This window comes from Erpetoichthys calabaricus (assembly GCF_900747795.2).
Source record: "Erpetoichthys calabaricus chromosome 1 unlocalized genomic scaffold, fErpCal1.3 SUPER_1_unloc_6, whole genome shotgun sequence".
Taxonomy (NCBI): domain Eukaryota; kingdom Metazoa; phylum Chordata; class Cladistia; order Polypteriformes; family Polypteridae; genus Erpetoichthys; species Erpetoichthys calabaricus.
The window spans coordinates 464,738-487,345 of record NW_026261597.1 but is presented as its reverse complement, the minus strand read 5'-3'; the positions used below and the strand labels follow the sequence as shown (position 1 = coordinate 487,345).

The 22,608-nt window shown below is 43.9% G+C and overlaps 1 protein-coding gene across 26 annotated transcripts in view; it reads right to left on the bottom strand.

Moving 5' to 3' along the window:
• Window positions 1–3,037: 3,037 nt before the first annotated feature.
• LOC114669323 (NACHT, LRR and PYD domains-containing protein 12-like) overlaps window positions 3,038–22,608 on the bottom strand; it is a 173,373-nt gene continuing 153,802 nt past the window's right edge. For 17 of the 26 annotated variants that reach the window (XM_051921914.1, XM_051921913.1, XM_051921905.1 and 14 more), the window contains 4 exons: window positions 20,874–21,047; window positions 15,548–15,724; window positions 6,355–6,528; window positions 3,038–4,840 (listed from right to left, as the gene is read on the bottom strand). In XM_051921914.1, the coding sequence (XP_051777874.1) occupies window positions 4,738–4,840; window positions 6,355–6,528; window positions 15,548–15,724; window positions 20,874–21,047 (628 nt within the window). In that variant the 3' untranslated portion in view covers window positions 3,038–4,737. The remainder of the gene's footprint in view (window positions 4,841–6,354; window positions 6,529–15,547; window positions 15,725–20,873; window positions 21,048–22,608) is intronic. The other 9 variants (XM_051921911.1, XM_051921921.1, XM_051921920.1 and 6 more) reach the window with 3 other exon arrangements.

Genomic DNA, 22,608 nt, shown 5'->3' with positions numbered 1-22,608 from the left:
TTGCTGGCAGCTCCCCCGGGTTACATCAGGGCCACAATTGTGTAACACCGGAGCTCATCCCTGTTGGGCTCCATGGCCACCGCCAGGGTGAGCTGCACGGCTTCCTGAGCCCATCTGGGCAGCAATACAGTCACACTGGGAGTGCAGCCTTAATTAGGTTAATTATCACCTGACGCTCTTCTGGGTGGGCTATAAAGGAGCCTGCAGCCACTACTTGGGGCGCCAGAGTCGAGAGGAGGAGGACAAAGCTGCCTAGGAGGAGTGGAGGAGAAAGACAAGTGACATTTGTGGTGTTTTGGGGACTCTGTAGGTCCTGTGGGACACGAGGAAGATAAAAATAAAATCTTTTTGTTCATTTTAATACGTGCCTCCGCTGTCAGTCTGTGTTGGGTCGATGCCAAGAGAGCGACACAATACATAAAATCCAACGTCTGTCTGTATGTCTGTCCACTTTTCACGAGAGAACTACTTAACGGATTTAGATCTGTTTTTTTTCTATAATTTGCTTCAACATTCCGGTTGATTTTGTGACGTCTCTCATTGCTCTTAGTATCACAGTTCGCTTGCTGTACCGATTTATTTGTGTGAATCCGAGGGGAGAGATGCAGGGTCCTCCTCACTCACGTGCCAGCCTCTGAGCTTACCTTGCCTCTGCTTAACTAGCGAATGAGAGAACTACTTAACGGATTTAGATCGGGCTTTTTTCTATAATTTGCTTGAACATTCTTGTTAATTTTGTGGCTTGTCTCATGGTGCTAAGAATCATAGTTCACGTGTAGGAGGGATATATTCTACTAATCTGAGACTGAGGCTGTGGGTCGACGGTGTGGGGATACGTGACGTCAGCAGTGGGGAGCCAGGCGGGGCCCTCCTCACTCACACACCAGCCTCTGTTCAAATCTCTCTTCCTCTGGCCACGTTTCTGAGTGTACCTTACCTCTGCTTAGCTAGAGATACCTGTTTGATTTTTAAAGTTTGTCCTGTTTCACTACGACGCTCATATATATATGTAGGCTAAAGAAGCATTTAAGTTTTTACGTTTGTGCTTCTTTATGAATAATAATAAAGTTACAGAAGTGTATACTAAACCAGTTTTAAACTATGTAAGCATTAATTGTTAAGGGCCTGTGCTTTTATTTCAAGTAGTCAAGAGGCACCACGCCAAGCTGTCCACAGTGTAGCCCTTATCAGTGAAGCTGCGCACTGCCACCTAACTGGCATGGCTATCCATTATGTCAGCCATAAGAGATGTTAGTGCAATGAGTAAACATTAACTCAATTATTAATTAAGAAGTCCAGTTTACACAGGTGGGTACTATGGAGTCCAAAGTGGTGGTGAGAACTAATTAACTAAAAGCCGTCAATCTTTAACAGCTCAGGATTAGGGAGGAGTGATCAGGTGACGCTCACCTCAAAGAGGCAAATACGTCTTTTGAGCCAAAGGGATTGTAATGAAGAAACAGATAGTGAAGGGTAAATTGTTATGAGAAAGTTTATGACGGCAGGATATTGTTATGAGAAAGTCTGCAACATCTGGTGATTGTTATGAGAAAAGGTGCTGAGCGAGGTCATCATCATGAGAAACCCTGGAAAGCAGATGTTGGGAATCTGTGTGAAGGGGGGATATTTTGTGATGACAATTGTAATAAATCTGAAGCTCACTGAATGCTCGGGTCTCAAGTCATCTGAGCTGAGTTTGTATGTGCGCCGTACAATAAAGTCTGATTCTGCTGCCTGTCCCGAGACTCCGAGTGACTTCTTTTGGGCTGAGGGTGCTGAGCTGCCTGATCTGCTTCAACACTTTATGCAGATATCAACAAAAAAAATTGTGCAAAACTGTGTCTACTAATGGAGCATCAAATAAATGCCTGCTGTCCTCTGCACATTGTCTGAGAGCATAACTAGCACAGCTTGGTGAGGAGGTGGCACCAAACAATGGCACTTGCATTCCTTTAATGTAACTATCAGGTCACCATAAGAATTGGAGTAAATCAGCATCCTCTGAAGGAACACTAACCTGGAGGAACATGACTTCCACATCAGCCATTAATGCCATAGATTCTTGGCGGACCCTCATAATGACACCAATCAGTGTGCTAGTAAGGTCTGGCCTCTGAAGAAGCTGCTCATTTAGTGTGGTCCTTTGAAAAGAAGCTGCACAATTGAATACCACACACACCTTGTGTTTCTTGGGCTGGTATACCCCATGATGCAGAATGCACCACACATTTCCATCTCTGTGACTGCAGACTTTATTTGGATCTTTTTACTACATAACCTTTAATGGCTATTAAATGTCACGGATTTGCTTGAACCACAACTGAGGTAGAGCAGAGTCTTCTTGTCCACAAAGATCTTCAGCCTTCTCAGCACAGAAGAGGGTGCAGATGGCCATCATGTCTCCTTCAAGGCTGCTGTCCTTGGAAATCAAACTCTCTGCTCAGTGCTGGATTAACCATATAAGCAAAGTAAGCACATGCTTAGGGCATCAAGGGGAAAGGGGGCACCACAAACATTTTTCATTGCCGAATTTATCACATAAATTATTAAATTAATTAAATGTATAGCCATTTTCAGCAAAAACAAAAAATCGTCCCAGTTTGAGGAAAAAATATTCTGGTAAGTCTATTTAATTCTATTCTTGGATATTTTTTCATCATTTACATTATGTAAAAGTGAAAACATCTGATTATTATTGGATAAAATTGTTTATAACCTTTTTACTAATAAAGATTTATTAACAAAATTTTCATAAAATATTCTTCAAATCTTGTACTAAGAACATGTGTAAATAGATTTGCTAAATTGACACAAAAGCCATAAATAAATTAAATAATCAAGATGGTAAATCTACGGTTTTCAAGTGAAAATGAAAACCGTACATTTCAAAAAAACCTTTAAAATCGACCCCAAATGTTAAAATTTGTAAAATTTCGTATGCCATTTTGTCTTCAACAGTAATTTCTCTGCTGAACTTCAGCAGTTTCATTTATATGTGCGCCATAAGTTCAGTGCAACAGAAAATGTAAAAACAAGATTCAGTCATGCAGAACTTTATAAAATAAATTTACAAGACAATATTGAGTGTGCTTTTCCAAATGTAGACAATGCCTTTCATATATTTTTAACATTAATGGTCACAAACTGCTCAGCTGAGCGTTCATTTTCTCGGTTGAAATATATTAAAAATCCCCTCAGAACAACTATGCATCAAGGCAGGCTGGATGCCATATCTCTGTTATGAAGATCTAATCAAAGAGTTTGCAAGGAAAAAAAGTAGGAGAAAATTATTAAGATAAAAATAAAATGAAGCATACAAAAATAAATATTATTTTCCTTCTTACTATAAGTATGTTTTGTTTAATTTCGAATTTTCGATAATAAAATAAAATTTTATTTTCTAGTTTGTTATTGTTTTAATATTTTGAATTACTAGTGTAAGGGGGCACCAAAATTACTTAATGCTTAGGGCATCTAAGGGTCTTAATCCGGCCCTGACTCTGCTCCATTCTGATGTGACTCAGCTTTTCCTCTGTTTCACTTTAAAATGGCCTCTTCCTTCTCTCCTCCATTTATTGTCACCCTTTGTCCTATTTGACTCTCCCCTTCTGTCCCCATCTGTCCCCTATCTCTCCTGTCTCTCTAACCATCTTTCTCTTTGTAGTTCTTCTTCATGCACCCTTGTTTGTCTCTCTGTCTTTTCTCCTCTGTCACACTCAAAGTCCATCTGTCCACACTCTTCTCCTTATTCAGCTGTCCAGGAGATGCCCACCTTCAATCTGTGGTCTCATGCTCCATCATCCAGGCCCTCAGTAATTGGACTGTCATCGCAGTTCCACTCTTATTTCTTATTATGTGTTTGGTGTCCTCCATTCCAGTATTTTCTGAACCCACTCAGTCCAGTTCAAGGTCAACATCGGGTTCAATGCATGAGATTCAACCCTGGGTGGGCCGCCAGTCCCTCGCACTTTCTAGACCAGCAGGCCTGAGTTCTCCTCATCTTGTCCTTTTGCTCTCATTTCTTTTAAAATGGCTCAGTTGTTCAGGCCACTGCTTTCTAAAGAGGACACGAGTGAAGGTGACAGCGAGGTGACAATTAGGGAATGACAAAGAAGACAAAGAGACCTGAGCCGTGTGTGTGTTGAAGTGTCACAGAAGTCCAAACCAGCACATGGTAGAGTCTGTTCAGTCACAAACAGAAGATGACATGAATTGTGTGCAAATGAGGCAGTGAACAAGGAGAGGAGCAGACATGGGTTCAACAACACCACATGATGTTGAGGAGCAGTAGGTTTATGAGGTTTCTGCTCAGACCACCATCAGCTTGACCTGTGATGGCCCGGTGCCTATACAGAATTTGACACCAATGCCAGGATTGGCCTCACTCTCCATCACCCTACAACTGGACTGTCCATCCATGTTTGCTCCTGCTGCTCCCCTCAGTGGGATTCTGACCCCAGCTGGTTTTACAGGACAATTCTCACTGTGGTCCTCTGGCTGGTGAAACTCAGGGGTCTCTGGTCTGAACTTGTGAAATTTAGTGACAAGTTCAGGGTGAAAAGGGTGGAGAAGTACAAGTGAGTTTAAAGAAGAAGCACACAGGCTTACATGAGGACATGGAGAGTTTATTAAATGTGGAGGAGAGCTGAGGAGATTATAAAAGAAAAAAGAGGAGAATTTAGAGGGAGTGGACAGGGGGCGCCATCACTGGGGTCAGTTGATCAGCATGTCCTGTCTTCACCATATTCTGATATTCACCTGCCGTCCAGTCCTGTTCAGCTCCTCCTGTAGTGACCTCAGGTTCTTCATTTCACTCTCACTGATCTCATTACCAGACAGCCTGTGAAGGACACAAGTGTGAGTTACAAACATAAGAGGACCCCACCTCGTCACACACTGTACTATTACAGTGACACACCCCCTCTGGTCAACTTCCCAGAATTCTCCTCAGTGTCCCTAAGTCACATGACATGTGTGTCACCCTGCCGGTCACTCAGTTCACAGTCCAGTCAGGTCAATGTCCTCAGAAAGGCCTTTTGGTTTCATCTCATCTCAGTGAAGGTGTTCTAGTCAGGCTGGGAGTCCTCCGAGGCTCCTGCTGACAGTTTTTTTTTTTATTCTCCTTCATTGTTTTTCATTGTTTTTATAACATTGTTCTGTTCATTTATTATTTGTTTAATTCTGTATTATCTGTTATTTTTATTCTATTTCATTATTATTTAGTATCTTTGTGTGTGTCTTGCAGTTCTCTCATGTTCCTTGTATTTGTGGTTTAATCCCAAGACGCAGGACCACCTGCCCCCCAACTCTCTAAAGTCTGTGGCTCATTTGACTGCTCTGGTGATTGGTGGTCTTTGTGAGTATTTTGCTCTTTTGTTTTTAATTCTGATTATTGTCTTTGAACCTTTGGCTCTTGAGTTCTGATTCTCTTACAGTTTGTGCTTTTTGAATGTTGTTAGCTTTGGATTGCCTTTGGCAGCCCCTTTGGCTCTTTTGTTAATAAACTTCATATTTTCTAAAGACCACTTGTGGACTTGTCTCTGCTCCAGATGGAGTTTTCACAGTTCTCCCTCTGGTCAGACTGACTTCACGCCTCTGAGACTCTTTTTGATTTAATTTTGAATTTAAAAGCCTGAGCTCCTTTCTGAGGCCTAGTCAGGCCTGAAGCCTCCTGTTTGCCTGGGTGGGCCTGCCTGGGGTGACATTTGATTGGTGACCTATTCTACAGGCTTCACCCCTTTGTTATATTGTGCTGTTAGAGCAATCACAACAGAAGGTGGTCTGTCCAGGTGACATGGTGTTGACCCCTCTGTGGTCACTCCTGTGTCCTGCTCTCTTAATTAATGTTCAGTCTCTCTCTTTATTATTATCTTTCCCACTCGTCCTCACTCTCCTGTCTTCTCTCATTTTCTGTCCTCTTGTTTCTACTTGTTGTCCCCTCACCACCCTGTCCACTTACATTGGCTCTTCTCTGTCTTGTTAGTTCCAAGTGACCCCCATAACCCTGTCCACCCTCTCCTCCTGTCCACTCTGCCTGCTGTCCTGATCCTGTCACCTCTCCTCCCTGTGTCCTTGTCCCTCTGTCTATCCACCTTTTCTGCTCTTCCTTTTCTCAGCTCATCTCACACTCCTCCTCTTTGTTGTTCTCCTTCTCTCGTCTCTCATCATCTTTGTTGTCCTCCCTGTCTGTCACCTCCATCCAGCTCCACTTGTCCACTGCTCTTTGTCCTTCTTGTTCCACTGCCTGTCCTTCTCCTTCCTTCAGTCAGTCCATGTGGTGTTCTGTGATCAGTCCGTCCATTAGGTGGTCAGCTGTGACTTCATAACCCCTCACACCTCACCATGTTTACTCACCGCAGTTTCTCTAATTTACATTTTGGGGTCCGCAGACCCTCACACAGCTGATGAGCTCCTAAATCTCCCAGTTTGTTGCCGCTCAGGTCCAGCATAGTCAATCGTGAATGTGGAGAAGAGAGGACTGAGGAGAGAGATGAGGAACATCTGGAGGTGAGACCACATAACTCCAGGCTGTGGAGATAAAGAAAGAGAAGTGAGGACATGAGGAGGGACAGACAGACAGACAGAAGGCTGCAGAGCTCAAAGGCTCAATGACTGCTGGCATTTTTATTTTTTACTGAGCCTGTTTGAACCCGAGACCACCGCTGTTCTTATAAGTAAGGCACCAAACACATGAGAGGGTCTCCTGCCTTCATGCTGTACTGACAGGTGAGAAATCATTGAAAAAGACAAACAGACATTAATATTGGAGATGAACCTCAAAGAAATGAGACTGACGGCGTCCTGCACTTGAGAGGCCACATGGACTTGTAGAAGGTGACAATTGGGTGGGGGTGACAAAGTGGGATTTCTTTGTGTCATTCAGGACTCAGGATGTGTAGACATTTTGTCTGATTTGTAGGACATCATGGAAAGACAACTGTGAGACATTCGGGTCACTGAAGAGCTTAACACTCAGCTGTTTGTCATGATGGACTCTCCTCATGTCACAGTAATTAGATGATGATGATGACACTCTGTTGGTTTAAAAGGACAAACATTGGGCCTGACTTTAGGAGTGATAACATGATGGACATGGAGGACAAGACTGACACGTGACACTTCTGTCTTCGGCCACTCAGACCTCACATACTGACCAGTGACACTGACCAGCTGACCTTTGTGCACCTCAGTGGTGTTGAGCTCAGTTTTCTTATTCCTTCTACTAATTTGTAATAAAACTGGAGGACGAGCTTCAAAGTGACTGTCAGCATCCCAAAGTCCAGTCCAGTGGGCACAGAGGTGGTCTGAGTGGACTGTGAAGAGACCCCCATGACTGCTGACCACTGCTGTCCATTCACAGCTCTGCCATAAGTGATTTGATCAAAATGACGACAAAGGAAATCAGCAGCACTTCACAGGACGTGTGGGGGTCTCATGAGTGACATGTTTGTGTCATTACAGTTTGAATTTGTCACAAAAGCAGCTCATTTCTTTATGTCCTGACTTTTCAGTGACGTCTGTTTATAAAAGTCAGGACAGGCCAGTGGACAATAAGGGGGTGCACTAAAGATGGTGGGGTCTTTACAAGCTTTTATTAATAATGTCAGAAATATTCAAAAAAAATGTAAAAAATGTTAAAGTCAATGGACTTGGGTTCAAATTATCAGTGCACACCAAAGGCCATCAGTTACACAGACGTCACCAAACCTGCAGGTCCCCAAGTCCTCTGCTCTGCTCAGCTCTGCCCTCTGGTGGTGACGCCCTGTCGCTGCTTTCCTATTTATTTCCAGCTCTCACTTCTCTCCTTTTTCTTCTTCTCTTCACTTCCAACTCCCGAATCCAGTCAGGCGGGCTTGAGTTAAGTCTTAAATTTCAAGTCCCAAAGATGTCATAATGTGTTTGACACCAAATTTACATTTGCTATTTCTTAAATTTACAGTAATCATTTATTACATTTATTGTTATATTTCCAAACAATTAACTCCATGTTAATACAAAGATGGACCCAGAAACTCAAAATGAAGCAAGCGCCATTCACACAACTGCAAAGAAAATTTGTCTATTGGGGTGTGTTTTGTTGGAGTCATCACTTCCACTTTTGTTTTGTTTCATTTGACTTCATTAAAGGGGGACACCCAGTTAGTGCCTGACATTACTAAGCAACTTGTCCAGGTCTGTCCTCCAGTCACCATATCAGAGAACAATATTGTCTGTTTGAATTACGTGTATTGTCCTTAATTATGTTCATAAAATCTGTTCACTGTTGCAATTATCTATAACTTTATACAGGTGCTGGTCATAAAATTAGAATATCATGACAAAGTTGATTTATTTCAGTAATTCCATTCAAAAAGTGAAACTTGTATATTAGATTCATTCATTACACACAAACTGATGTATTTCAAATGTTTATTTCTTTTAATGTTGATGATTATAACTGACAACTAATGAAAGTCCCAAATTCAGTATCTCGGAAAATTAGAATATCAATTAAGACCAATGCAAAAAAGGATTTTTAGAAATGTTGGCCAACTGAAAGGTATGAACATGAAAAGTATGAGCATGTACAGCACTCAATATTTAGTTGGGGCTCCTTTGGCCTGGATTACTGCAGCAATGCGGCGTGGCATGGAGTCGATCAGTCTGTGGCACTGCTCAGGTGTTATGAGAGCCCATGTTGCTCTGATAGTGGTCTTCAGCTCTTCTGAATTGTTGGGTCTGGCGTATTGCATCTTCCTCTTCACAATACCACATAGATTTTCTATGGGGTTAAGGTCAGGCGAGTTTGCTGGCCAATCAAGGACAGGGATACCATGGTCCTTAAACCAGGTACTGGTAGCTTTGGCACTGTGTGCAGGTGCCAGGTCCTGTTGGAAAATGAAATCTGCATCTCCATAAAGTTCGTCAGCAGCAGGAAGCATGAAGTGCTCCAAAACTTCCTGGTAGATGGCTGTGTTGACCTTGGACCTCAGAAAACACAATGGACCAACACCAGCAGATGACATGGCACCACAAACCATCACTGACTGTGGAAACTTTACACTGGACCTCACGCAATGTGGATTCTGTGCCTCTCCTCTCTTCCTCCAGACTTTGGGACCTTGATTTCCAAAGGAAATGCAAAATTTACTTTCATCAGAGAACATAACTTTGGACCACTCAGCAGCAGTCCAAAGGCGAGACGCTTCTGACACTGTCTCTTGTTCAAGAGTGGCTTGACACAAGGAATGCGACAGCTGGAACCCATGTCTTGCATACGTCTGTGCTGGTGGTTCTTGAAGCACTGACTCCAGCTGCAGTCCACTCTTTGTGAATCTCCCCCACATTTTTGAATAGGTTTTGTTTCACAATCCTCTCCAGGGTGCGGTTATCCCTATTGCTTGTACACTTTTTTCTACCACATCTTGTCCTTCCCTTCGCCTCTCCATTAATGTGCTTGGACACAGAGCTCTGTGAACAGCCAGCCTCTTTAGCAATGACCTTTTGTGTCTCGCCCTCCTTGTGCAAGGTGTCAATGGTCGTCTTTTGGACAACTGTCAAGTCAGCAGTCTTCCCCATGATTGTGTAGCCCACAGAACTCGACTGAGAGACCATTTAAAGGCTTTTGCAGTTGTTTTGAGTTAATTAGCTGATTAGAGTGTGGCACCAGGTGTCTTCAATACTGAACCTTTTCACAATATTCTAATTTTCTGTGATACTGAATTTGGGACTTTCATTAGTTGTCAGTTATAATCAACAACATTAAAAGAAATAAACATTTGAAATACATCAGTCTGTGTGTAATGAATGAATCTAATATACATGTTTCACTTTTTGAATGGAATTACTGAAATAAATCAACTTTGTCATGATATTCTAATTTTATGACCAGCACCTGTATATAGTGAGCAAGTGGGATAGCTTGAGGAAGAGAGATTTTGAGTGTATTCTCAAGCTGATCAGGTGAGCAGGATCTGTGGCTGACATGGAAATGGACTCTCTGGTGATGGTGGCAGAGAGAAGGACACTGTGCAAGCTGCTATCTGTTATGGACAATGAACATCACCCACTATACACCACCATTATTAATCAGAGGAGTTTGTTTATTGGTAGGCTGCTATCACAGAACTGCGCTAGATAGATAGATAGATAGATAGATAGATAGATAGATAGATAGATAGATAGATAGATAGATAGATAGATAGATAGATAGATAGATAGATAGATAGATAGATAGATACTTTATTAATCCCAATGGGAAATTCACATATTCCAGCAGCAGCCTACTGGTAAAAACAATATTAAATTAAAGAGTGATAACAATGCAGGTATACAGACAGACAATAACTTTGTATAATGTTAACATTTACCCCCCCCCCCCCGGGTGGAATTGAAGAGTCGCATAGTTTGGGGGAGGAACGATCTCCTCAATGTGTCAGTGGAGCAGGACAGTGACAGCAGTCTGTTGCTGAAGCTGCTCTTCTGTCTGGAGATGATACTGTTCAGTGGATGCAGTGGATTCTCCATAATTGACAGGAGTCTGCTCAGCGCCCTTCGCTCTGCCACAGATGTTAAACTGTCCAGCTCCATGCCAACAACAGAACCTGCCTTCCTCACCAGTTTGTCCAGGCGTGAGGCGTCCTTCCTCTTAATGCTGCCTCCCCAGCACACCACTGCGTAGAAGAGGGCACTCGCCACAACCGTCTTATAGAACATCTGCAGCATCTTATTGCAGATGTTGAAGGACGCCAGCCTTCTAAGGAAGTATAGCCGGCTCTGTCCTCTCTTGCACAGCGCATCAGTATTGGCAGTCCAGTCCAGTTTATCATCCAGCTGCACTTCCAGGTATTTATAGGTCTGCACCCTCTGCACACAGTCACCTCTGATGATCACGGGGTCCATGATGGGCCTGGTCCTCCTAAAATCCACCACCAGCTCCTTGGTTTTGCTGGTGTTCAGTTGTAGGTGGTTTGAGTCGCACCATTTAATAAAGTCATTGATTAGGTTTCTATACTCCTCCTCCTGCCCACTCCTGATGCAGCCCACGATAGCAGTGTCATCAGCAAACTTTTGCACGTGGCAGGACTCTGAGCTGTGTTGGAAGTCCGATGTATATCGGCTGAACAGGACCGGAGAAAGTACAGTCCACTGCGGCGCTCCTGTGTTGCTGACCACAATGTCAGACCTGCAGTTCCTGAGAAGAACATACTGAGGTCTGTCTGTAAGATAGTCCACAATCCATGCCACCAGGTATGAATCTACTCCCATCTCTGTCAGCTTGTCCCTAAGGATCAGAGGTTGGATTGTGTTGAAGGCGCTAGAGAAGTCCAAAAACATAATTCTTACAGCACCACTGCCTGTGTCCAAGTGGGAAAGGGATCGGTTTAGCATTTAGATGATGGCATCCTCCGCTCCCACCTTCTCCTGGTATGCGAACTGCAGAGGGTTGAGGGCGTGGCAGACCTGTGGCCTCTGGTGGTGAAGCAGCAGCCGCTCCATGGTCTTCATCACATGTGACGCCAGAGCGACAGGCCGAAAGTCATTCAGCTCACTAGGACGTGATACCTTTGGGACTGGGGTGATGCAAGATGTTTTCCAAAGCTTTGGGACTCTCCCCTGTCCCAGGCTCAGGTTGAAGATGCGCTGTAGAGGACTCCCCAGCTCCAGCGCACAGGCCTTCAGCAGTCGTGGCGATACTCCATCTGGACCCGCTGCTTTGCTGGCACGAAGGCTCCTCAGCTCTCTGCTTACCTGGGCTGCTGTAATTGTGGGTGGGGATGTCTCTCCTATGCTGGTATCAGCAGAAGGATGTGTGGAGGGTGCAATACTCCGAGGTGAGAGTGGGTTAGGGTGATCAAACCTGTTAAAGAAGTTGTTCATTTGGTTTGCTCTCTCCATGTCTCTCTCGATGGTGGTACCCCGCTTTGAGCTGCAGCCAGTGATGATCTTCATCCCATCCCACACTTCCTTCATGCTGTTATTCTGCAACTTCTGCTCCAGCTTTCTCCTGTACTGCTCCTTCATTGCCCTGAGCTGGACTCTGAGTTCCTTCTGCATGCGCTTGAGCTCATGCTGATCACCGCCTTTAAAAGCCCTTTTCTTCTGATTCAAAAGGCCCTTGATGTCACTTGTAATCCATGGCTTGTTGTTAGCATAGCAGCATACAGTTCTTACTGGAGCTACAATGTCCATACAGAAGTTGATGTAGTCAGTAGTGCAGTTAACAACCTCCTCAATGTTCTCACTATGTGACCCCTGCAGGATATCCCAGTCTGTAGTTCCAGTCTCTCAGTGCCTGCTCTGCCTGAGGGGACCACTTCCTGAATGAGCGTGTGGTTGTAGGTAGCTCCCTCACTCTTGGTTTGTAGTGAGGCTGAAGCAGAGCCAGGTTATGATCTGCTTTCCCAAGCGCTGGCAGCGGGGTGGTGCTGTATGCGTCTTTAACGTTTGCATACAGTAGGTCAATAGTCCTATTTCCCCGGGTGTTACAATCCACATACTGGGAGAAGGCAGGTAATGTTTTGTCCAGTGTCGCATGGTTGAAATCTCCAGCGATTAGCACAAGCGCCTCGAGGTGTTGTGTTTGTAATTTAGCAACAGCAGAATGGATGATGTCATCCGCTGTCTCCACATCCGCCCGAGGAGGGATGTAAACAATAACAACAATGACATGTCCAAACTCTCTGGGCAAGTAATAGGGACGCATACTTATGGCCAACAGTTCGATGTCCCTGCAGCAAGTGGAGATTTTGAGGTTTACATGTCCAGAGTGACACCACCGTGTATTGACATAGAGAGCGAGTCCACCTCCTTTGTGCTTCCTGCAGGTATTGCGTCTCTGTCCGCTCTAACTGTGCTAAACCCGGGTAGCTCCACGTTAGCATCTGGGATGTTAGTTGTTTGCCACGTTTCACAAAAACACAACATACTGCATTCTCTGTAAATCCTGACATTTTTCAGCAGCGCAGCCAGTTCGTTGATCTTATTTGGAAGTGAGTTCACATTTCCCAGGATCACAGAAGGCACCAAAGGCTTATATCATCACTTTCTCGCTAGCCTCTTAGCTTTCATCTTAGCACCGGCTCTGCTGCCACGATACGACCTTCTTACCTCGTCAGGTAAATAGGGAACCACACCGGTGAGGGCATTTGTTCTCAGCGCTTGAAGTTGAGTCTCGGCGTGTAAAAATCCATGTCCAAGTAGTAAAAAGTGTCCAGGAAACGAGTCCACATAAAAGAAAGTGGTAGGAGTGATCAGAGAAATAGAGAAAAAGGTAGAAAGATAAAGTCATACACGGAGCTGCTGGAAAGGCTGCCACTCACTGCGGCGCCTGAGTAGTAGTAGTAGTATATGCACAGATACCAGAGATCTTTAGTCATCAAAGCCATTAGACTCTTTAACTCTTCATAACAGGGGGTGGTGGTTGAGTTCTGGGCCTGATGCTCCTTCTCTCCTCCTAAGCTGTATTGACTGTATTAGCTGTGCACCACATCTGATATCTCACTATTGGCTCACTGCTCTAGAAGTTTTTATTGTTTGTTATGGGTCACTTCAAACATGTTATCCTATCAGCATAAGTCATGTCACTTTATTTTATTTTACTTTAATGATATGATATGTCACTTTAGTATTTGTCACATTAATATTATGTTTAATATCATGTGCCACCTGTCACTTTGATAGTCGTATTATTTGCACAATTCTCACTGCACTGGAATTATTGTATGAATGATGAATGAATGAATGCCTTTTATTGTCACTATACACATGTACAATGAGATTAAAAGCAGCTCCTGCAGTGCAGACATATATGTAGAACACAACAAATAAATAAAACAAATGGTGCAAAAACTTGCAAAAAAGTTGCAATAAAGTTCTGCGACGCTATATACATATGGAAAGAATAATAACTATTGCACTATTGGGTTATTGCACATTATTTAAATATTGCACAATAATGATGATCATGTGCAGTGAGTAGTGGATGTTGGACCCTGAGAGTAATGATATTGTACAGTATACATATATTGCACAGTTATTATCAGTACCATTTAGATATTGGATATTGCACAGTTGATGGATAGAAGGAAGTCCAGGGGTTGGCAGAGGCGTAGCTAGTGTTTTCAGCGCACGGGGACAACTGAAGATTTCGCGCCCCCTGCTCTTTGCCAAAATGCAATGGGGTAGGGAAATTTGGCGCCCCCTGGATGCTGCGCCTGGGGACAGATGTCCCTCCTTGTCTCCCCCTAGCTACGCCACTGGGGGTTGGGGGGTTTGACTGTGCAGTCAGTGCATGTGTGAGTTTAGAATGGTTACGGCTTTTGGTAAAAAACTGTTCTTGAGTATGTTTGTCCTTGTTGTGATGCACCTGTAGCGCCTCCCTGAGGGCAACAGGTCAAACAGATCAGAACCAGGGTGGGTGCTGTCCTTGATGATGTTTTTTGCTCTGCTGAGGCAGCGGGAGGTGTAAATGTCCATCAGGGATGGGAGAGGGCAGCCGATGATCTTCTGTGCTGCCTTTACTACTCTCTGAAGCCTCTCCCTGTCCGCCATGGTGCAGCTGCCGTACCATACTGTGATACAGTACATTAGTAGGCTCTCGATGGATGGGTGGTAGAAGGTCAGTAGCAGGTTGGAGTCCAGGTTGTGTTTTCTGAGGACCCTCAGGAAGTGTAACCGCTTTTTAGCCATCTTGATGACTGCTGTGATGTTGTCTGTCCAGGAGATGTCAGCAGAGATAAGGACGCCGAGAAACCGGAAGGTATGAACCCTCTCCACACACTTGCCATTGATGTAAAGGGGGGCTTAGTCGGTGCTGTGCCTCCTGAAGTCGATAATGATCTCCTAGGTTTTCCTGGTGTTCAGAGCCAGATTGTTCTTTGAACACCAGGCTGCCAACTTCAGAACCTCCTCTCTGTAAGCTGCCTTGTCTCACTTTGAGATGAGTCTGACCACTGGGGTGTCGTCAGCAAACTTGACAATGAGGTTGTTGTTGTGGGCCAGACTGCAGTCGTGGATGTAGAGACAGTACAGAAGGGGGCTCAGCACACAGCCTTGTGTAAAAACAACAGGAGTTTATGTGCTACCTAAAACTGACATCTCTTCTGCTTACCATTTAAGTTCTCCTCAGCAAGCCAAGAGACCATCGGCAAGGGCAGTCATTGATCACATCGGCTTCTGCCCCAGCCACCTTAGCTGGTCACCGCTGAGGACCCCAAACTCAGCTTGTGTTCCCACGACAATCCCATGGCCTTCAGCAGGGTGCCTCGTGAGACCTTCTCCATTCTCCAAAAACCATCCCTCAGCCTTCAGCAGAAGCCCACTCGCTGCAGTTGGTCACTCTTGCTCCTTGGGCACAAAGTAGGTTTTGACCTTACCCCTTGAGTGCCGTGTGCTCACTCCTCTAACTTGGCACTTCTTGACCTCCACTCCACTGCATCAGCTCAGCCAAAATTCTGCATTTGCTTTATTTCTCATTTAACCTCCATCTCCATCTTTTCATCTTTCTAGTAAACTTTGAAATAAAATTCATGACACACACACACACACACTCTTGTTGTTCACTTACTTCAGTTTCTCTAATTTGCAGTTTTCACTCCTCAGCCCCTCACACAGCTGATCCACTCCTGAATCCTCCATGTTGTTGTTGTTGCTCAGGTTCAGTTCAGTCAGTCGTGAGTGTGGAGCAGAAAGAGCTGAGGAGAGAGCTAAGCAACATCTGGAGGAGAGACGACAATAAGACAGGCTGTGGAGAAGAAGAAAGGGAAGTGAGGACATGAAGAGAAACAAACAAACAGAGAGACAGACAGACAGAAGGACAAACCACACAAAGGTTCAATGGCCACTTGTATTCTGACTTTTCACTGAAGTGCAGTGTGAACACGAGACCACTGCCATTCTTATAAAGTAAGGCGCTATATACCTGACAGGGTCTCCTGCCTTCACGCTGGACTGAGTGGAGCCAAGTCATTCAGACTGACATGTAGACATCAACACAGGATAAGAACGTCACAGACATGAGACTGACGGCGTCCTGCACTCAGGTGACCAGATGGACTTGTCACAGGTGACCACGGGGTGAGGATGTCAAACTGGAATTCTTGTCTGTCATTTACCACTCAGGACTGGCAGCTCTAGTGGTGACCAGCAGCAGGTCAGTTTGTCTCTGTCTTTGTCGAAATTTTTTTTAATTATATTACTAATTTTTTATTATGAGATCATTTTCTGAACAGGAATAAAGGAATATATGTGTCCCTGAAGTGTTATGGAGTCTCGTCTTTTATTTGTTTGTATTAGTTTGGTGATACTTTTTTACTTTTCTTGTTGTCCTGATGCATCTTCTATTCACCTGAATGATTCAGTTCAGCCAAATATAAATACAAAATGGGAGACACTGAGCTACAGGAGGAGACCTCTGAAGAGCATTTAGGGGTTTATGTTGACACAACATTTTCACTGATTATGTAATGTGCAGGGGCAGCACGGTGGAGACCTGGGGACCTGGGTTCGCTTCCCGGGTCCTCCCTGCGTGGAGTTTGCATGTTCTCCCCGTGTCTGCGTGGGTTTTCTCTGGGTGCTCCGGTTTCCTCCCACAGTCCAAAGACATGCTGATTAGGTGGATTGGCGATTCTAAATTGGCCCTAGTGTGTGCTTGGTGTGTGGGTGTGTTTGTGTGCGTCCTGCGGTGGGTTGGTACCCTGCCCGGGACTAGTTCCTGCCTTGTGCCCTGTGTTGGCTGAGATTGGCTCCAGCAGAACCCCGTGACCCTGTGTTCGGAATCAGTGGGTTGGAAAATGGATGGATGTAATGTACAGAAGCAATTAAAAAGATAATATAAAATGTGAGGTTATATCATAAAAACTATTAAATTTAAATCAAGGGACATTACACTCTTACTTCATAATACACTAGTGAGAGCACATCTGGAGTACTGAGTGCAGTTCTGGTCTCCTCAGCACAAGAAAGACATAACAGCACTTGAAGATATGAAGAGCAGAGCAACCAAGTGCATTATGGGATGTCATCATCAAGATCTTCCATGTGAACCCTGAATACCACGAGGACTGACTGAGGTCATTGATGTTAGGTAGAATGTCTAGAGGGGGCTGGGTGGTCTCGTGGCCTTGGACCCCATGCAGATTTTTTTATCCAGCCATCTGGAGTTTTTGTTTATTCTGTCCTCCCTGCCCATCAGACCTTACTTTTATTCTATGTTATTTAGTGTTCCCTAATTTTATTTATCATTATTTATTTTGTTTTTTTTCTCTTTCTTCATCATTTAAAACACTTTGAGCTCCATTATTTGTATGAAAATATGCTATATAAATAAATGTTTTTAGGCAGGTTTTGAGTCAAGTCTTAAATTTCAAGTCCCAAAGAAGTCATAATGTGCTTTACACCAAACTTACATTTGCTATTGCTTAAATTTACAAGAATCATTTCTTACATTTATTGTTACATTTCCAAACTATCAACTTGATGTTAATACAAAGATGAACAAAAATGAAGTGCAAATAAACATGTAATGAGAATCAATTCTCAAAGTGCTGCTGAATACAACAATACAAGCAGTGCAAACAAATGAGCGGCCAGTTCTATGTATTGTCACACATGTGTGCCCACCTGGAGATGACCTTCCTGTCTCTGTGAGGTAAGTGATACCACTCTGAGACGAGAGGGGGCGCTCACACTGACTGTCTCTCCTTATCCACCTGCAGCTCTGAGAAGAAACCAAATGAGGGGAACTGACTCAGCCGCAGTGCCCAGAGCTGCCCCTGTCCTTCTGGGTGGGACTCTGAAAAGCTGCTGACCCCCAGAGCATGGAGTCTGATGTTGGACCTGCAAACTCAACATGAAGCAAGCGCCATCGTGTTCACACAACTGCAAAGTCAATTTGTCTATTGGGCTGTAAAGGTGTGTTTTGTTGGGCCATCGCGTCCACTTTTGTTTTGTTTCATTTGACTTCATTAAAGGGGGACACCTAGTTGGTGCCCCGACATTACAAAGCAACTTGTGCAGGTCTGTCCTCCAGTCACCATATCAGCAGACCAATATTGTCTGTTTGGATTGTGTGTATTGTCCTTAATGATGTCCATTATATCTGTTCACCGTTGTAATTATCTATCACTTTATATAAAGTGAGCAAGTGGGGTAGCATGAAGAAAAGAGATGGTGAGTGTATTGACAAGATGATCAGGTGAGCAGGATCGGTGACTGGCATGGAAATGGACTCTCTGGTGACGGTGGCAGAGAGAAGGACACTGTGCAAGCTGCTATCTGTTATGGACAATGAACATCACCCACTATACACCACCATAATTAATCAGAGGAGTTTGTTTAGCGGTAGGCTGCTATCATAGAACTGCAATATGGACAGATACCAGAGATCTTTAGTCCTCAGAGCCATTAGACTCTTTAACTCTTCATAACAGGGGGTGGTGGTTGAGTTCTGGGCCTGACGCTCCTTCTCTCCTCCTAAGCTGTATTGACTGTATTAGCTGGGCACCACATCTGATATCTCACTATTGGCTCACTGCTATAGAAGTTTTATTTTGTTTTATGTTGTTATGGGTCACTTCAAACATGTTATCCTATCAGCATAAGTCATGTCACTTTATTTTATTTTACTTTAATGATATGTCACTTTAGTATTTGTCACATTAATATTATGTTTAATATCATGTGCCACCTGTCACTTTGATAGTAGTATTATTGGCACAATTCTCACTGCACTGGCATTATTGTATGCAAAAACAACAAGAGTTTCTGTGCCACCTAAAACTGACATCTCCTCTGCTTACCATTTAAGTTCTCCTCAGCAAGCCAAGAGACCACCAGCAAGGGCAGTCATCCTTCACATTGGCTTCTGCCCCAGCCACCTTAGCTGGTCACCGCCGAGGACCCCAAACTCAGCTTGTGTACCCACCACAATCCCATGGACTTCAGCAGGGTGCCTTGTGAGACCTTCTCCTTTCTCCTAACGCCATCCGACAGCCTTCAGCAGAAGTCCACTCAGTGCAGTTGGTCACTCTTGCTCCTTGGGCACAAAGTAGGTTTTGACCTTACCCCTTGAGTGCCGTGTGCTCACTCCTCTCACAGCCACTTCCTGACCTCCACTCCACTGCATCAGCTCAGCCACAATTCTGCATTTACTGTATTTCTCATTTAATCTCCGTCCCCATCTTTTCATTTTTCTGTCCTGTTGAGTTCTGTTCTTGACTATACTGCTCAGCTCATTTTAAACTCATAAGGGTGCAGGTGTCTAATTCCACACCCCAGAACACTAATGAGGACACTGGCTGAACCACACGCGTCTGCAGGTGTAAAGTGCGCTCCACCAATTCACCACCAACACTCCAGGGCTGCTCTGCTCCCCCACACTACCACATCCACCTACGCCCCTCTGAGTCCACCATTTTAATTTAAAACCTGCACACAACCATTGACCCCTGACATGTGTCACCACACAGCTTTGTATTTAGTAGTAAAGAGAATCACACAGTGACCAGAGTGACCAGTGGAGCACAGGACTAGTGTCACAGGTGTCCTTAGTGACGTCACATTATTCACATCTCCAGTCGGCCATTTGATTGTCTGCTGGCATTGAGGAAGACCCTGACTGAGTGAAATGACAAAAGAAGGATTTGTGAGGCAGAGGCTTTGGACCTGTGATGACATCAGTGAAGACCATGTGTGTGTAAGAATATCATAAAGGCGCTATATACTGGATTATTGAGAAAGTCATGTGACAGCCTACACTGATCATGTGGTGAGATTCTTGTTTTAATGCCCCACAAGACACACAAGTGTGAGTCACAAACACAAGAGGGCGCCACTCCTAATACTGGAGTATCTCACTGACACGCCCACTGAGGTCACCTTCCCAGAATCCTCTCAGTGTCTCTGACGTCTACTGCACATGATGTGTGTGTCCACCTGTCGGTCACTAAGCCCACTGACAGATATATGTCGATGTCCTGTGTAGACTAGGGGGTCATGTCTTGTAGAATGATGTCAGCCTGTTCAGTCCACTTGGCTATAATGGCGGTCACTTCCTGTGTCTCCCACCTTACTGTCCACACTGCCTTCAGTCCTAATCCTCTCCTCCCTGTCACTTTCTCTTTCTGTGTATGGCTGGCTGGTCATTTCTACTGCTGCAGTCCACCTTTCCTCCTGTTCCTCTGTCTGTCCTCCTCTCTCTCTTCTTCTCCTTATCCTCTGCCTTGTCCTCCTCTTTTATTCGTCCTTTTCTTCATTCTGTTCATCTCCTTCTCTTGTCCCTCCTTATCTTTGCTATTCTGTTCTCCTTGTCCTTATCTGTCACTTCAATCCAGCTCTAGCTGTCCACTCCTCTTTGTCTTCTGTCACTTTATTCGTCTCTTCTCCTCACATTGACTGTGTTTCTCCTCCTTCTTCTATTTTAGTGATTTTAACAAACTTTAGTGAGGACATCAGAGGAGTGTAAGGGGGAAAGTGACAATGGAGGACAGGAACAAGTACGAGATTAAAATAAAGAATGGACAGCATGGGCTTGTGGGACACAAAATAAAACAACAGTCTGGACAGAGAGGATGAGGAGAGTGACCACTGTGGTGGAGGGGCTCAGGGTCACAATGCTGTCTTTATGAATTGAATTATTAAAGGAAATCTGCAGTTGTGTCACCTCACGTCCATCTGTCTGTCCATAAGGGACACTGCAGTCTGTGCTGATTAAATACAGCGTTTGTGTTGTGGGAGTGAAAAAGTCACAGCCATAAAGTGAAAAGAAATAAAATTCATGAGACACACAAACACAAACATAGACACAAACACAAACACGCACACACACACACACACACACACACACACACACACACACACACACACACACACACACACACTTGTTGTTCACTTACCTCAGTTTCTCTAATTTGCAGTTTTCACTCCTCAGCCCCTCACACAGCTGATCCACTCCTGAATCCTCCATGTTGTTTTTGCTCAGATTCAGTTCAGTCAGTCGTGAGTGTGGAGCAGAAAGAGCTGAGGAGAGAGCTGAGCAACATCTGGAGGAGAGACGACAACGAGACAGGCTGTGGAGAATGAGAGAGAGAAGTGAGGACATGAGGAGAGACAGACAGACAGACAGACAGAAGGACAAACAACACAAAGGTTCAATGGCCACTTGTATTCTGACTTTTCACTGAAGTGCAGTGTGAACACGAGACCACTGCCATTCTTATAAAGTAAGGCGCTATATACCTGACAGGGTCTCATGCCTTCACGCTAGACTGACTTGAACCAAGTCATTCAGACTGACATGTAGACATCAACATTGGACAAGAACGTCACAGACATGAGACTGACGGCGTCCTAAACTCAGGTGACCAGATGGACTTGTCACAAGTGACCACGGGGTGAGGATGACAAACTGGAATTCTTGTCTGTCATTTACCACTCAGGATTGGCAGCTCTAGTGGTGACCAGCAACAGGTCTGTTTGGCTCTGTCTTTGTCGAAGTTTCTTTTAATTATATTATTAATTTTTTATTATGAGTTCATTTTCTGAACAGGAATAAAGGAATATATGTATCCCTGAAGTGTTATGGAGTCTCCTCTTTTATTTGTTTGTATTATTTTTGTGATACTTTTTCACTTCACTTGCTGTCGTCCCGATGCGTCTTCTATTCACCTGAGTGACTCAGTTCAGCCAAATATAAATACAAAATGGGAGACACTGAGCTACAAGAGGAGACCTCTGAAGAGCATTTAGGGGTTTACGTTGACACAACATTGTCATTGACTAAGTAATGTACAGAAGCAATTAAAAAGATAATATAAAATGTGAGGCTATATAATAAAAACTATTAAATTTAAATCAAGGGACATTATACTCTTACTTTATAATACACCAGTGAGAGCACATCTGGAGTACTGAGTGCAGTTCTGGTCTCCTCAGTACAAGAAAGACATAACAGCACTTGAAGATATGAAGAGCAGAGCAACCAAGTGCATTATGGGATGTCATCCTCAAGTTCTTCCATGTGAACCCTGAATACCACAAGGACTGACTGAGGTCATTGATGTTAGGTAGAATGCCTAGAGGGGGCTGGGTGGTCTCGTGGCCTCGGACCCCCTGCGGATTTTTTTTTTTTCCAGCCATCTGGAGTTTTGTTTGTTTTTTCTGTCCTCCCTGGACATCGGACCTTACTTTTATTCTATGTTATTTAGTGTTCCCTAATTTTAATTCTTATTTATTTTGTCTTTTTTCTCTTTCTTCACTTTGAGCTCCATCATTTGTATGAAAATATGTTATATAAATAAATGTTGTTAGGCAGGTTTTGAGTCAAGTCTTAATTTTCAAGTCCCAAAGAAGTCATAATGTGTTTTACACCAATTTTACATTTGCTATTTCTTAAGTTTACAAGAATCATTAATTACATTTATTGTTACATTTCCAAACTATCAACTCCATGCTAATACAAAGATGAACAAAAATGAAGTAGAAATAAACATGTAATGAGAATCAATTCTCAAAGTGCCGCTGAATACAACAATACAAGCAGTGCAAACAAATGAGCGGCAGGTTCTATGTATTGTCACACATGTGTGCCCACCTGGAGATGACCTTCCTGTCTCTGTGAGGTAAGTGATA